The sequence below is a fragment of the Siphateles boraxobius genome, unplaced genomic scaffold (assembly GCF_051911475.1).
Source record: "Siphateles boraxobius isolate OS27281-9 unplaced genomic scaffold, OSU_SipBor_1 35, whole genome shotgun sequence".
Lineage (NCBI taxonomy): Eukaryota > Metazoa > Chordata > Actinopteri > Cypriniformes > Leuciscidae > Siphateles > Siphateles boraxobius.
The window spans coordinates 14,534,589-14,551,968 of NW_027508975.1; the positions used below are offsets into that span (position 1 = coordinate 14,534,589).

A 17,380-nucleotide genomic window follows, 5' to 3' on the forward strand; every position below is an offset into this window, starting at 1 on the left:
TTTGGCGTTGTGCTAAAATTACTTTCTGTTTCATCCCCATCTGTTCCGTCTGACATTGTGCTAAAATTGGTTACATCATCAGAAGTTTTGCAGTCAGACATGTTGTCAGCGAGTCGCGCTATCAACAGCTGATCGGAACGTGCGCACTGTTGACGTTGACAGCAGCGTGGATTGATAGAAATGGAAAGGAAATAGTGCCGATTAAAACTGAGGTATGAATTTTGACCGGCGTGTTTTGTGTGTGTTAAATTAATCAAGCTTTGAAACGGTTTTGAGGTTTCTGAAACGGTTCACAGTTTTGAGGCCCCGGAAATTAACCGGGAGTACTTTCTTGAAAAACTTCCAGCGGCCAGAACTCTGACCAGGGAGGTGACAACAGAGTGGGTCAGTGTGTATGCACTATAGTGCTGGTAAGGATTCCATACAACTTCATGTCTTAAATGGGCGAACTAACCCTTTCAAATATACCAGCACCATTGTTTTGTCTCAAGAAGCACACCAGTAATGTTTTTTTCCTAAAGCACATTTATAAAAGATACTTAAATGTCCTAATTGAACTAAAGCCTAATCCTGTTCTTATTCTGTCTGTGAAACCAGGCCTATTCCAACCGACACACATCAATATTAAATTAATACACTGGATAGCATGATTTAAAGTGCATAAATCATAACAATACAGATGTCTGGCTTAGATTTATTTTATTCAGTTAATATGTTTGAAACTTAAAACGCTAGATAAGTGAATTTGTTTAGCTTATTGCTGGGTGCCCTTGTTTTATACTCCCATGGCTTCCAATCTCACACCAAGCCAATGGTGTTGGCTTATGTCTGGGATAAATCATACAAATACACCTGTTATGCATTTTTGTAAAATGTCCTTATTCATTTTCTTCACTAAATTCTTGCAGCACACTGAATAACAAGTACATAGTAGATCACTGTCCATGGTGCTGAACTGAACAAAATAACCTCACAATCAGAGCCTCTTTGGATGAAAGAAAAGCACAATCACTGAATTTAATAACACATTATGGGGTTTTATAATGAATGACCACTGTGTGTATTTTTAAATGTATGTAAATGTAGTTTAACTACATAAGGATATTTTTACTAGATTTTTTTGCAAGACGCCAAATTCACAGTCATCCTATTTAGTCATATTTATTGCCTTTCTTTTTTATTTACAACCTTATTAATTGCTTTTAAAACTTTAGGACATTTATTCCATTAGCTTTGCATTTTAAGGTTTGCTGATTCTCATCCAAATAGCACACAGATACCACTCATATTTCAAGCGTAAATGATGGTGCACGATGCAAACCTGTGCAGTGTTGTGTATAATTCTGACTGACAACATTTCTACCCTTTAAAATTTAGATTTTAATCATGATCTCTTCCTACCTCTCTGAACACACACATATACACAAACACACAGGTAGAAGTGCTGAGGGGATTGCAGCGCGAGGCTTATGCCCTCAGATTCATCTGCTTTTGGTACAGCATGAAGTCATCAGGTATGGAATCTGTGCAAAATATACCAGGAGAATAAAACTGAGTCACTCTGAGACTAAAACACTGTTTTGACCTGCGCACGCTCTGAGTGACATGCCTTCAATTTGAAGCACACAGCACACTGAACCATTAAAATTCCTCAGATACTGAGATTCCATTTAGATGCATCTCACATCATGTTTCTTACCATTGCATCTATAGCCGAGATTAGACCATATGACGTTCTCCTGGGAGAAGCAGAAGACACCCAACCGCCCTCCTCTCATAGTGGTGTCTATCAAGATTCCTGAATCGGCCACCAGTGCTGTACCTTCATACAGTCTTAATCTGTCCCATAGATATAGAGAACCCAGTCAGACTCTAGAAAATTAAATATTTCAAGTTCTAATAGTAAGATATATGCTTGTGTGAGTCGTCTTTCATGGACAAATGTTTTGTGTATCTCTTAAAATTAAATCAGATCAGCCCTCACCTTATGTAGCCCACCTGTGGGCGGTGAGTGAGGTGCCAGCGATAGGACGTTCTGTCCTTCCAACCCACATTTCTTGGGTCCTTCCAAAGCAAAGTAACTTCCCCTGATGTGTCTCCTGTGTGCCACAGGGCATTACGCAGATACTCACCAGGGCCTGTACGAGACTTCACTGCCTGGAGGAGTGAGGTAAAAAGAGATTTCTGAGTAATGTTAATAAAAGGCATTTACACATGAATATATGCACTACTGTTTAAAAGTTTCCCGTCAGTGAGATTTTTAAAAATAAATGAACACTTTTAATTAGCAAGGCATTTATTTGAAATAGAATTTTTCCTTAACAATGTCAAATTATTTGCTGTCACTTGTGATCAATTTTCCATTGTTAAAGAAAAATTATATTTCAAATAAATGCTGTTCTTTTGAACTTTCTATTCATCAAAGAATCCTGAAATAAAAAAATCTCACTGACAGGAAACTTTTAAACAGTAGTGCATATATTCATGTTTAAATGCCTTTTATTAACATTTTAAAATATATTCAAATAGAAAACATTTCACCATAATAATATTTTTTACTGTATTTTTGATTAAATAAATGCTGCCTTGGTGAACATAAGAGATTTTTAAAAAAATGTTTACTGTTGCCAAACTTTTTAATAATTTTTCAATCAGGCCTACATTATGTCCCAAATCCATTTTCTCCTTTCTCCCTTCACATTCCTGTCTCACATTCGTAAAAATGCAACACTGGTGAATTTTTGTGTATTCAATGCTTTATTTATCTGCCACAATAACGTACTACATTTGCTTTGCTTTTCTCAGCAAATATTCACATTTAATTAAAATTAATCTCCATATCAGGTTCCTTACAAAAAATAAGTATACTTTTTTAAGTATATTTAAGTAAAGTTCAAGTATATTTTAAAGTATAGGCTACTTTATGTATTAAACTAATGTCAATGCAATAGTAGTTGGGGCTCCTTTTGCCTGAATTGACCTATGGCTAAGCCACGCCCCCTCCACTTACTCGGACAAACAGTCAACATTTGGTGACAGGCGCTATATTTAGTTATGTTGAAGAGGAGTGTTCTATTTCAATACTACTTGGGACTAAATTGGCCCACATTTTTTAGAGTATAAAAGTATACTTGTAAGCATACTTTAAGTGTAACAGTAGTAAAGTAGTAAACTAGTTTACAACTGTGTTTTTTATTTGTACTGAAACTATACTACAAGTGAACTTATAGGTGTACTGATAGTTTACTAGTCAAATACTAGTAGCACATTTCTTAGTAGTTTTATACTGCAAGTATACTTGTATCTTTAAGTGAACTTAACATCATATATATAGTTTACTATTTATATATAATTTTTACACTTTAGGTATGATACTATATTTCTATTTAGGTATTCATTTTTATACTTTAAATATACTTTTCACTGTACTTTAAGTAAATTTGAAGTCAATTCCTACGTACACTACCAGTAGACAAAAAATTTAACATACTCAGAATAAGGAACATATCTGTTTTCTTTTTAAATCAATATTTTTGAAACAATGTTAAACTATGAGAAAATACTAATTAATAGGTTACACAATCAAAAGAGTAAACACAACTACAATCCAAGTATACTTAGAATACATAATTATACTTTTAAGTATATCTCAATCAAAATATTGAGTATAAGTATAGGCCAAATATACTTAGACATTTATAATTCAAGTATACTTAAGTGTAATTTTAAGTATATTTCTGAGAAGTACAAAAAAAGTAGACTGAAAGTTTTTTTTTGTTTGTTTAAAAGAAGTATACTAGTAGTACACTTAAACTTCTTTTATGTAAGGGGTGCTTAAATTTAGTTACATATCAATTGAGAGCACTAATTTTAATGCATATTTTAAATTGTCTTTACCTTAAGCTGTAGTCCAGGCTGAGCTGAGGCTTTAAAGGGTAAATTCTGCCAGTATGTCTGTTCTGTCTGTTTCCACATCACCACATAGAAGCTGGAAGAGTCCTGATAGCCAAAGATGAAGCCCACGTAATCATCATCAGTGGCCGTGTTCACATGGATCGTGCCCTCAAAATCAACACCATTAAATGATGTGTAACCTAAATAAAAAATAAAGAGGTTAATAGTTGTTGAGACACAGAAATGTCAATTAATCTGTAAAAGTGAAGTAAATTAACTGTAAAAGTCACAAAACACCAACTGTGATTTTATGGCTGTACAAAAATGTAAAAGAGTTTTATGTACACTGTAAAAAAAAATATTTTATTGAAGTTAAAAGTATGTTTTACAAGAAAATACTATTTCACTCTTTCTACTTCAAAATTTCAAGTTTAATTCAATGTATTATTTGCCATTTCTTTTTAATTATTTGAAAGTTTTACAAGTAACTTCGGAGTATAAATTGTTATAAAAACCTTACACAAATTTTTGTTCAGTGTACATACCCACAGCCAAACCAGGGTCGCTATTCATGGTCTGCACAATCTCCATTCCCTAAAAAAACACCAAAGTTGTTTTTATAATACTTCAAAGACTTTGTCTACATTAAGCACAACAAAATAGGAAAAGCTTAGAGACTAGCTGATCAAATAAAAGCCATTTTAATTAATGATCACCTTATTTAGTACCAGCCAATTGGGGTCAATCTGAGCATCTCCTTCAGGGTCAAGAATGACTGTCTGGAACGCCCTGAAATCTGTCATAGTGACCTCAGCACTTTCAGGGCACGCATCCAACAAGTCATTCACCTTATCGTTGTCAAAGTCTGTCTCACACATGTCACCAACTCCATTGGCTGAAAAGAGAGAAGGTACCAAACAAAAATATTAATTTCTAGACTGTGTTAATAAGACAATAAGTATATATGTGGCAGGTATCTTTGGAAAAGAATACTAGCATACTGGTTACTGCATTACATTTTTACAATCTGAAAAAAAGTTATTTTGTAGTTTTAATCAAATTTTGTGTAAAATGTTCCACTCCAATAAAACATCCTAAATTTGTGGTTGATATTACTTAAAAAATAATATTTCTGGAAATAGAAAGCCAAGTCGAATAGATAGAATTGTGGAATATAGTATTTTGTGCAATGCGCTCTGTTACTGCACATTCTGGCAAAAAAAAACTAGGTCATCCAAAATTCGCATACTGTGCACTGTATATATCCTGCAGAAACAGTAAGTGTAGTATACTTTTCCAAAATACAGAGTTAAGAATCAGACCATCAGTGTCTTTTTGACTGGGGTTGGGAACAAGTCTGCAGTTATCTGGACCAGGAGGGAGGATATCTGGAATTCCATCGTTATCATCATCATCATCGCACTCGTCCCCAATCCCATCATTATCTGAGTCCAGCTGAGAACTGTTGGGCACTTCAGGGCAGTTATCCCTCGTGTCCTGATATCCATCACCATCCCTACACACAGAGAATCATTTTCAGTAGGTCTTTAAACACTAAATAAGCAGATTGTTCTGAGTAATGAAAAGACACTGAAGAAATAAAAGAAAACCACAAGAAATTGAAACTGACTTATACTAAAAGAAAACAAACTTAAAACAACTATTACACTTTAAAAGAAAACTGTAAAAATCCCCTGTTCTTGGGTAAAATAAACATTTATCAACACAGGTACTTACATGTCCTTGTTTGTATCACACACATCTCCCACCAAATCGTTATCCATATCTGACTGCAAAAAAGCAAAATATGAGAATGAATCATTACATTCATATTTAAAAAGCAGGGTGGCCATAGTCCCTGCTCGATTGCCCTCAGTGGATTAAGTGCCACTATTTGTTCCCAAAATCTAACCAATTTCATTTTATTTATTATGTATATGCCTCTTTAATAATTATGGAAGAAATGTTGATAGTTGATACATTCAACTTATGTCATTGAAGCACTCACCTCTTGTAAATTAAAAGAAGTTAACCCTAACATGAGCTACTGTTTCTGTAGTTATCAACAGTTCTGAACAAGTGATGGGTTGATCATGTTCATTTTGTATATATTTTTAGGAATATGATACAAGTTTGCTTAAGTAGTCATGTTGTGGAATTTGGCTATTGAAAAGGCAACATTTTAATTTGACTGCTCAAATGAGCAGAGTTAAATTAAAGCAATGGGTGAGCAATGAGCAGTAAACAATTTATGCAAAATTTTTAGTCAGGTAACCTAAAAAACCCTGGGGTGCCTCAAGGTTCAGTGCTTTGACCTCTACTCTTCTCGATATACACAACCTCACTGGGCACTAACATAAAAGCACACTACTTCTCCTATGATTCTACACAAATGATAGACAGTTTTACGTCATTCCGGACTAATGTTCCCACTATCTCAGCTGTATCTCTGCCTCCATTTTTTAGATATCTCAACCTGAGATGAAGAACCTTCAGCTTCATCTCTGGATGGTGCCCCCTCTTCCCTTCCCTTTACCATTATATTGATCCCTTTGTCAAACCTGCAAAGGATCGTTGACCTCAGGACAGCTGTCACACGCGTCACCCACACCATCTCCGTCTCGGTCTGTCTGCATGGGATTGGGTATCTTAGGACAGTTATCCAAAACGTTAGGGATGCCTGCGAAAAGAATACAGTGGCAGGAATAGATGATGTTGTACAATGCTGTAAAACCACAGAACAGTTAAAAGTGAGTAGGCCAGTACCATCTCCATCAATATCATTGTCACAGATATCTCCTTTGCCATTGCCATCCGTATCAAGCTGATCTCCATTGGGAACGTTAGGGCAGTTGTCACAAGCATCACCATACGAATCTGTGTCAGAGTTCTGCTGGTCCTTATTGGGCACAAGACGACAGTTGTCCTAGAAATATGCAATTAGAATAGCTACTGCTTAGGATCTGTCCTACAGACAATTGGTTTCAAAATAATGAGAAAAAAACTAAAGAAAAAACCATCAGGACATCAGCCAATATGAAAACGGTGTGGTATCCAATTATTGCTCAATATTTCAACAACTCTTAGCCACTTGATCAGAAACCTCAACATTTTTGATTCCATCTCCATCTGCATCCTCGTCACATTGATCACCAATTCCGTCTCCATCTGTATCTTCTTGCCCAGAGTTTGGGGTATTCTCACAGTTATCCTACACAGGGATATTAAAATTATGAATACACATATTATACCAAAAAGCATGATTAAAAAAATCACAACAGAGATGAAAATATATGTTTTGCTAAAGAAAAACTGTCATCAATTAAGCAGAAATCGGTTCAAAGGGTAGTAAACAATGAATTGGACAGAATGTGCCAAATTCAATACAGTTCTGGCTAATTTAACCAGGCGATATTTGGACTGGTTTTGCGATGCAACAAGCATGTTAAATTAAGTAATACTCTGATGGCCAATGTAATTTTTTTTTAAACAATATATTTTATATTCAGCACAAGTGTTTGACTTCTGATGATTCATTTCTTTAGTGAATTGGGTGATTAAACAAGGCAGATGAGCAATTTAAAGAACAATCAGTGGATGCAATTTATTCTTAGTGAATGAGTATGTACCGCTCTGCAGTGTTTGTCATTGTCAATGCATGGAAGTGGTTCATCAGGGTAACCATCAATGTCTGAGTCTGGACCACAAATGTTCCCATTACCTGCCCAGCCAATGTTACACTGCAAAATGGAGAGAAAGATCAGCCATTTGGAAAATTCTGGCTTTTTGAGTTGAAAGAAGCAAAAAAAAAAAGTGTCATCTCACTTAAGAGCAGCATGTGCTTTAATTACAAATGAAGATTTTAGATTCAGAATTTCCAGGCAGGAAAATTAATTTCTAGATTCTCACCAAGCAGGAAATGTCATTATTGCGGCCCATCGCACAGTGTGCATTTACATCACAGGGATTATAGCCCAGAGTTTCACACGTCCTCCTTGCAAAACAGCCTGCAGTCTGATTACCCAAAAATCCTGCTTTACACTGGCCACACTTGAACGACCCCTATGAAAAGAGAGAAGTCAGTTTGATAGTGGTACGTTTATGTTTCACCAATTATGGCTGCTCTGTTTGACTTGCCAATTCTGGTGTTAACTTATTTAAAGTGCACATTTTGAGAGTGTACTTACCACTGTATTTATACAGACTGAGTTGGGCACACAGGCACTTGAGTGCTCAGCACACTCATCAATATCAAAACATTCCTGAAAAAATAAACAATATTCTCACGTTAAAAGCCTGTTCACACCAAGAACATTAAACAGTAAAGCTAATCGCAGACATAATGTCTGTTCAATGAAATAAAAAATACTGGGGTCTGAATAGGCCATATCTTTACATTTGGTTATCCTCACTATTTTTGGTTGTAATTGGATTTTTGACACATTTTTACCTGCTTGTGGCTCTTGGCAAACTCCAAACCAACCCCCCTGAGTGTTGTACCGGTGAATCCTATCGGACAGGACTCACAGGTGAAGCCTTTAGCTGTGTTCACACACAATTCTGCAGAGAAACAGGGCTGAGCAGTACACTATAACAAAGGGAGATATATATATATATATATATATATATATTAATATAAACTGTACTTATAGATAATACAACATCAATTAAATAAAAGTACACTTAAGAGTACTTGTTTCTTAAAATACTTATGTACACTTTTAAAAAATGCACTTCTTAATGTCAAATTATGTTTTACTTTAAAGTACATTTTAAAACATATTTTAATAATCTTTTGTTGTGCTTTAAAGAAATTCACATATTTTTATGTGTTGATTAACATTCTAATTTGACTGATTCTAATTTTAACTGTAGTCTGTTATTCAAATATTACAATATTATTTTAAGTCATGTTTAGGCTATGTTTACACGGAAACGATCTGAAGAGAAAACGCAAAAGTGGCGTTGCGTTATCACTTTTTATTCTGCGTTTAGACGAGCGTTATCGGGGGAAATCCGCGTGCATATGATGACGCAAAAGTGTGTGAAATTCGATGTAGTATCCACTCCAGGTGGCTAGGTGTCAATGTGAAGCACTGCGACACAACAACACCAATATCTGAGAATATTTTGTACAACTGCTGAAAAGACTCTTGTACGTTTATCAGAGCTGCTATGGCAACTTGAAGGTCCAACGTATGGAAATAATCCGGAATATTGGGGTTATTTTCCTGTACTGGCGCATGCCTGTGACCTAAACACGTACGCGACGAGAGCCACAGTGAGCAGATTTGCGTTTTTACTGTTTAGATGGGAACGCGTCGGTGGATCGTTTTCAAGATTTCCACTCTGGAGGGTGGTTTCACTTTTTTAGGTTTTTAAGCCCCCAAAACGCCGTCGCCGTGTAAACGAAAGGCACATCCGATAAAATATTTTTACGTTTTCACCCAGAATCGTTCTCGTGTAAACAGGGCCTTAGTTTCATGGTGTTTTGGTTTAGTTTTCTCTGCTCCAGGTCATTGTTAATTTCTATGGTTGTTGATTAAGTTACACACTTGTTCCCTCTTCTGTTGATTATCCTCCCATGTATATTTAAGCCCTCAGTTCTCCCAGTTCTTTGCTCGGTGTTGTCGTTGTGCTACATTTTTATTCCTGTTATCTCCTGCATGTTCCTGTTGGATTTATTGCAGACTGTTTTTGTTTATATCCCTGGTCATCGAGTGATTATTGCAACCACGCCTGACAGAACACTGAACCAAAAAAAGAAGACATGGATTTACCAGCTGTCCACCTGCTCTGTTTGGAGCAGAAATCTCATACCCTCGAGGACCACGAGTGACTTTTTAAATCTAGCCGTACCTTACACACTTTCTTGATCACTCCCTTTGCGCTTTCTTTTTAGACCAGCCAAAATAAGCGAACTAAGGCACAACTGCACGAAGATGGTCCTCGAGGGACATTTTTGCCAAATTTGTGGAGTGGGAGCTAGCTAATAACAATTTCCTGTTGAATGTCTGCCTCACTGGTGAGCCAGAGTTGGCGCCTGAGCCCAACTTCATCCCGGAATCTGACCAGGTGCGTGAGGAAGCAACACCCTGTGTCCTTGTGGAGTACGAGGGCATGGATTGGAGCCCTGACCATACTCCAGATTCTGATTGTGAGATGTGCCTGGCCTCTGTAAATGATTGTGAGGAAAGAGGTTATCCCCCAAAGCCTCCAACTGTGGATCCCCTGGTTCTGCCTTGAGCCACCAAGCCCGTCTACCACCTCGACCCGTTGACCAGTCGGCTCCACCTTGGTTCCTCACCCCCTCGGCTCCACCTGGGACCATCATTCTGACGGCTCCACCAGGCTTCTTGGTCACTCTGGCTCTGCCTTGGTCAGTCATCACTGCATACGCCACAGGACTTCCCGGTTTTGGCTGCGCCTTGTCCCTCCACCCCTTCAGCTCCGTCCGGCTCCACCTTGGGCCTCAGTCCCACGGGCTCTGTCTCAGTCCTCCGGTACCCTGGCTCCTTCTGCCCGCTCTTCACCACAGTTCCAACTTGGCCTCCACAACCTATGGTGTCACTCAGTCTCTGTGTCTCCATCTTTGCCTGGGTCTCCAGCTCTCCTGGATCCGCCGGTGGGTCCACCTCCTAGTTTGTCTGTCTCCAGCTTTTCAACCACCTCCAGAGCCCCCACCCTCCCCCATACGTTGAACTGTTATAGTTAGTATGGCACAATGACGCACCTTCCGGGAGGTGCGTGTTTAGTAAAGTTAGTTTCATGATGTTTTTTTTTTTTTTGACTCTTCCCGTTTTTTGACTGTGTTCCTGGTCATTGTTAGTTTCCATGGTTGTTAATTTAAGTTACACAAATGTTTCCTGTTCTGTTGATTATTCTCCCTTGTGTATATTATTTTTGTAAGTAATGTGTCCTAAGTGTATGACTCTGGTATTTTTGGAGCAATATGAAAAATTTTAATTGATGCCTTAGCAAACATTAATTATAATAATAAACTATGCGATCTTTGCAGGAACCTCATCAATGTCCTGGCAGTGTGTTCCGTTGCCTGTCATGCCCTCTGGGCAGGGGCCACATTGATATCCTGGGTACTTCAAACTCTCCATGCAGCTTACGCCGTTATAGCAGGGGTTAGGATGACACCGTGATTGAGGCTCATGGAATCCTGATAAACAGAGAGAGAGCAACATACAGGTTACCCCTCTCCACCTTATTTTTCGTGAAAGAACGGGCACGGTCATTTGTAAGTTTCATAAATTGTAATGTGACTGCCTTCTGGTGTCCAGTTATTATTAGCTGTACAAACAGCTTTTTATGCTGCTTGATATTGAAAACTGGTTATTTCTTACCATTTCTTTTAATGTATTGTCAAAATTATAGACCCACTGGTTTGTAGCGCAAATAGTTTTACCATTTACTGCACTTTGCACAACACATATGTTGATATTTTTTTCGTTATTCCCCTATAACAGCTAAGAAATTGGAAGTCTCACATATTCACAGAAAACCGCTTTCTTCTTTTTTGAAAAATAAGGTGAATACCATGACAATCCTCAGACATGTTTTAACAAACCCTGATCTGACATTATCCTTCCTGTTCCTGCTTATTCACCACCACTTACCACACACTTGACATTCAAGGATGGTGTTTCTTATGAGAGACATCTCTTTAGTCTAAAAACAGAAAAGCGGAGAGAATTTGATTGAATGAAATCCCATATCCCAATTAAAAGCAGAAATGTGCAAAACAATACCTGTTCTCTGATATCCTCTCTCAGCTCTCCCATGATCTGGTTAAAGATTATCAGCTGTCCAATCAGAGCTTTGGTGTGATCACCTGGCCATATGAGAGGGTCTTTTTATTATCACAGAAAAGCATTACAGGCATGGAGATAATTCAATTGTGATAGTACATTCACATGATTTGATAATATTTGATATTTACCAAGGATGGCGTTTATGTCACTGGCTACTGTAAAGAAACAGCATCAACATTTTATATATAAAAAAAATCTTGTTCTAAAACAAAATATACATACAAATATTTTGAAGTCTGTAATTTTTGTTGATGTTTTTTTTTATTTAAAAAAATCTTTAATCAAAAAATGTGTTTTGTAATCATTTAATAAATAACATTTAAAAAAAAAAATTAATCCATATATCTAATGCTCACAAAATTACAGTAAAAAGAGTACTACTGTGAAATTGTCTGTGAAATTTAAACTTTTCTATTTGAATATTTTTTTTAAATGTAATTTATTCCTGTGATGTCAAAGCTGAATTTTCAGTTTAATATTATCAATGTTAAAAACAGTTGTGCTGCTTAATATTTTTGTGGAAACTGTATAATTTTTTTTCAGGATTCTTTGATGAATTGAATGTTTAAAAGAAAACAGTTTATTTTAATTTGAAATTCATTCAATTAAAATCGTAAAATTATAAATGCCTTTACTGACACTGATTAAGTTAAAGCATCCTTGCTGAATAAAAGTATTAATTTCTTTCAAAAAATAAAATCTTACTGACCACAAACTTTTGAACAGTAGTGTATATCACATTCTCCATATATACACATATCCATATATATAGACCATTTTAGGTGTTTGCAAACAGCGATTAATTTTTTTTGTGGGTGGAGTCTGCCTGGTGTCAGTTCTGCAGTGATAAGTCTATGGAAGCGACAGAATAAAAAATAAAAAAGGTAATTTTGTGTTTATATCTCACAATTATGAGAGGAAAAATTATATTATGCCTTTTTTCCTCAAAATTACGTGTTTATATCCCACAATTCAAACTTTTTTCCCTTGGAATTTGTGAGTTAAAAAAAAACAACTTGTTTTAATGTTATCTACGTAAAATGTTATAGGTTTATAATATAATTTCATGCTTTACCTGTTGGCCCAATTCATTATGTCCCTTTTGAACTGCATATATGAACTGCATTCATGCTTTAATAGACTAATCATTTCATCAGTCCAGTCTGTGGCTTGTAACATAAATGTCTTTGCATAAAGGGCGTCTTTGACAACGGAATTCTATACATCTATACATGACATCCTATATATTCTATGCATATGACATCCAAAGGCACAATAAATAAATAAAAATCTTATTCTGTGGATTTTGCCAGTTTTCCTCCAATTGTTACCACTGTTTTACTGCCACCATAATGGCATGCAAGTGCAAGTGACGTAATTGTGACGTCTGCTCCCAAATGGTCTATTTATAATGGGCATAATTTCTGCATTGCCACAAGAGGGCAGTAGAATGACATGATAATGGAATACTATACCGCCTAATGTAAACTGTGCAGTATGTACTGTCCTACCTACTATTTAAAAAAAATTGTCTGATAAACATTATAGTATGTATTGATAAAGGTCTGACAAAAAGTAGCATACTTTAGTGCTGTCACATGATATAGGTGGTTATATTATTGATAGTTTATTTGTCACAATGTAAATGAAAGGATGAATTAAGTGCACTGTTGGACATTGAGTGCCCAGTGTGCTCTGCTATAAATTGTGTATTTTTCAAGATGTCTTGTAGTAGTAAGTTACCACATAGTTAAAAGTCCTCTGACGCTGTAAGAAGTCCTTACCTGCATTGTTTATTGCTGAATCTCCTTGAAATGGACAGTCAATAAGAAGACCAGCTGTAGCCAAAGAGCCTCCGAGAGCCAGTTTGACAGACTCTACTGAGCCCTAAAATGTATACAGTACATATATATATATTTGAGTAAATGACAAAATTGTCATTTTTTACCTTCAAGTTTGCTGTACAGTTACTTTGATTCACACAGACTGCAAAACGTGACAAAAAATTAATTAATTGTTGACCTAAATGAATCACCTGTATCCTGGCATAAGACTTCTGTCCGGTGCGAACATCCACAGATTCTGCTTCTGATGGAAGCCCGACAAAAGAAGGGAGTCCCTGAGCAGAGTCGACCAATCGGCAGTTTACATAAAGCTCTAGGTTTATGTGACTCCGTCTAAGTCCACCCATTCTGAGAATAAGTGATTGGGTGCGTCCCTCAGCGAGGACAGGATTTTGTAAATTGACAGCATGAGCTTTTCCATCAGAGCGCAAGTATCGCACCAGTACTGAGGAGAGAAAGGAGAATTGATCTTTCCAATGACATGAATCATAAACAAAGACTTACTTAAACTATTGAGAACCTATTGAAACACAAATGACATTTGGGCGAATGTTTGCAAAGGTATTTGGAAAAGGCACTTACATTTGTTGATCTTGCCTACAGCAGCAATCTCCAGGTACTTCTTGTTGTCCTCCTTATCATAGAGGCCGAACAAAACGCCCCCGAGTTTGGGTGGCAGCATGAAGGTGGAGGTGATGTACAGATCTCCCACTGTCTGCAGCGCTCCAGACAGATTCTCTATAGCAGCAGCTGTCTGACGTGCATCACGGAGCTCCAAAATATTTATCACTGAGAGAAAGACAGAACAGATTTTAAGAGATTTGTTTGCTTCAGGCAGGTATTATGCACAGATCATTTTGTTGAAAATATTTTTATTTAAACTGTTATATTCATTATTTAAATAGGACATTTTTGGCCCCTTTTCAAAGTCTTGGTTTTGTTTTTGGGGTCTACTAGAATAGGTTTTCATGCTTGAATATTCAAAAAACACATTATTTGTCACATATTTTGACATTGTTGCAGCACTTTCTCTGCCCAGTCTATCAGTAACGCCAAAGCCCGTATATGGAAAGCCTGTTCACTCCCTATTAAGCCCTATTGTACCGAATTTTGGTTGTAGTTCCACCAGAGTTCGCCCTGAGTGCAAAATGAATGGGAGTCTATGGAGCTAGGCGGTTAAATTTGTCTCTTTCACCCGATTGTAATTGAGAAATCTCAGATTTGATTGTAGATTTTGCAAGTTCTACGTGGGTTATAGGTCGAAAGTTGAATGAACGAGTACTTATGTCCTTTCGATTTCTTACAGGTTGAGTTGTTGTTGCCCATTACACGTTAGCATTCTGCTAATGAATGCTGATTGGTCAGTGAAGGACTGATTACGACCAGAGATACCGCTTGATGGCATCATGGCATCCGAAGCAGGACCAGAATGTGTGTGTGTGTATTTTTCGCGTGGTCTTAAAACAACAAAACAAAAACTCTTCTAGCGGGTGTATTTACCAGTGTCAGCAGTGTTGTCGATGAAAAGAAACTGCAGAGCGCGAAAGCACCAAAGTGACAGAAGGATTGCCTTAAAGCAGTATCTCTGGTGGAACGATGTGTTTGATGTCATTGACATTTTAAATGACTCTAAAAAATCTAACACCCAGCAATAAGTAATTTCTTTGCATCTCCTTTTGAATACACCATTCAAATTACTAGACAAAAAATGATATCCTGAGAAAAGTGTATTTTTAGGGGTATAGCTCCATAGACCTCATTCATTCTGCACTCGTCCTGTGAGCGTCCTCATATGGAGCCAGAGTAGAACTGCAACCATTTCCATGTTGCAGTTTCACTAATTCATAAGTAATAGGAGTGAACCGTCTTCCTATATCGATAGTCTTTGGTCTTGTGAACTTAACGGAAACGTGCACAAGGCAGAAATTGTAAGTTCAAAAGACCCCAAGTGCACATGAAGTGAGCCATTTGTGACAGGGCTTTTTTTTGCGTAGGAATGATTTAAATGAGGAATATTGTGACGTGGATATTCCCGGAAGAAAACTCAATACTATAATCGAGGTATTGCAGGGTTTTCAGAAACAGTGCTTATATCTCTATATTATAATAACTCCCTTTGAAGTGGACTTTGTAACTTTGCAGTCCTTTTTCATGGTCAGCAGCAACAATACAAAATAAAGTAAGTTGAAAATGTAAAAAAAAAAAAAAAGCTTATTGGCTTTAATGTTATGTTTAATGTAATGGCTGAGCCCAAAATAATAGACTGACATACAACTAATTAGTGATCCATTCAAATAATGATGCTATACAAATGATGCTTTCATATATATATATATATGAAAATATATAGTTGCAATCGAAATTATTCAACCACCATTGCAAATTTAGGTTAGAAAATTCAGGTTTAAGATCAAAATTTACAGACTTTCATCTGTTCACACTGCAATGGTCACAATATGACCACATTCTGCACTCATGTTTTAAAAAACATTATTCAACCTTGAACACATTTTTAATAGCCTACTTAAAGTGTGTATTACAAATAAACCGTTAAATGCTAAAAATGAATAAATGTAAATAAATGCACAATCCTGTGAAAACCAATTTTTGGCTGTTCAACTGAGTTGATTTTGTTAATAATTACATTTTCCATTTAAAATAAATGCATTTTGCACACAATTTTATTCAACGCAGAATGTGCTATGCAGAACATTGCAGAAATAAACGTGAGCTTTTGAATAATATGCCACAAAGAGAAAGGCCCATGAAAATCAATTATATAGGGGCAAAAGGTTGCCCCTCAATAAAAAATTTATTTATTTCTACAGTCAGAGTTTGTACTGGGTAACGGCTTCCACTTATTTGCATGATGTTATCTCATTGTTTGGGGACGTTGTCTGACCACTATAGGACTGGGTCACTAGGGGGAAGCATTAAGTGAGCCAATAAAGAACAGTTACAAATGAGGAATTAACGGTTTAACAGTGCAACTATAACCAGCTGAACCCTTCATGTCACCAGGAATGTAAAAGTTTAATAGCACTGAACGTGCATCATCACTTGTTATTTTTACATAGAACACAGTGGGGGTTAAATAACCAGGATCCAAGTCCAATGGAAGAAGACCCCCACACAAATTAGTGTTTATTACATTTTAAGATGTATAAAAACCCACCTTTAATTTCCGATGATTCGGAGAAGTGGCCAAACGCAACATACAGGACAAGCAGGTTTGGCACAATTTTCCTCAACTCCATCCTCTTAAACAAAGTCCAGCAAATTTTGTTTAATAAAACGATTCGAATATATTCCAGTGTAAAGTCCAGTTTTTCAAAGACACGAACAGCTCAAAGCGCCCAAGATCTTCATAACATCACATAAACCCGCTGACCGTAGAGTCGCTGTGACCTGAACGGCCCGGGGTTCAAAGTGTCTGAGAGGGTGAGTCTGACACTGCAGGTCCTCTGAGACTCTGCAGCGCTCAACACTTTCTATCCCAAATGAGAAACAGAAGTTGAGCTGGAGGACGGCAGGGGGAGAGATAACGAGCCTTGTCAATCAACTTACAAGTATTTATTGCGGTTCTCTCCCGCTGCGACTTCAGCTTGCCGCACGTACTGAGCTCCTCTCAGACTATTGAATTTCATCCCATTTTTATTGTGCAAATAAAAATCTGCTAAGTTTTTTGTTTCGGTGAACTTAAAAAATAGATATTTGAGTTTGGGTTCAACAATATGATAAAGCATACGACAGAGTGCAAATTAAAGCAACGACAACGGTTTGTTCATTTTGAGGGCGGAATTCGAAGCTCCCTGTGGC

At 36.9% G+C, this 17,380-nt stretch overlaps 1 protein-coding gene across 1 annotated transcript; it reads right to left on the reverse strand.

Moving 5' to 3' along the window:
- Nucleotides 1-484: 484 nt before the first annotated feature.
- On the reverse strand, nt 485-16,842 carry thbs3b (thrombospondin 3b). Its single transcript, XM_077196494.1, has 23 exons — nt 16,737-16,842; nt 14,144-14,350; nt 13,753-14,006; nt 13,502-13,604; nt 11,846-11,872; nt 11,655-11,737; nt 11,523-11,574; nt 10,917-11,065; nt 8,345-8,482; nt 8,082-8,156; nt 7,804-7,956; nt 7,524-7,634; nt 6,998-7,105; nt 6,661-6,820; nt 6,456-6,574; nt 5,632-5,684; nt 5,217-5,410; nt 4,611-4,789; nt 4,440-4,488; nt 3,898-4,094; nt 1,985-2,157; nt 1,700-1,839; nt 485-1,523 (listed from the first exon to the last, which is right to left on the reverse strand). The coding sequence occupies exons 1-23, from the start codon at nt 16,816-16,818 to the stop codon at nt 1,468-1,470; spliced, it is 2,862 nt and encodes a 953-aa protein (XP_077052609.1). The 5' UTR covers nt 16,819-16,842; the 3' UTR covers nt 485-1,467.
- Nucleotides 16,843-17,380: the final 538 nt, after the last annotated feature.

What these genes read in the sequence shown, in the direction of transcription:
- thbs3b (XM_077196494.1), bottom strand. Translation starts at nt 16,818, where the DNA reads ATGGAGTTGAGGAAAATTGTGCCAAACCTGCTTGTCCTGTATGTTGCG. An exon ending in ATGACAAACACTGCAGAGCG is followed by an intron (nt 7,106 to 7,523) that starts GTACATACTCAT and finishes ATCCCTGTGTAG; the next exon opens with GATAACTGTGAGAATACCCC. An exon ending in ATGGAATCAAAAATGTTGAG is followed by an intron (nt 6,821 to 6,997) that starts GTTTCTGATCAA and finishes GCATATTTCTAG; the next exon opens with GACAACTGTCGTCTTGTGCC.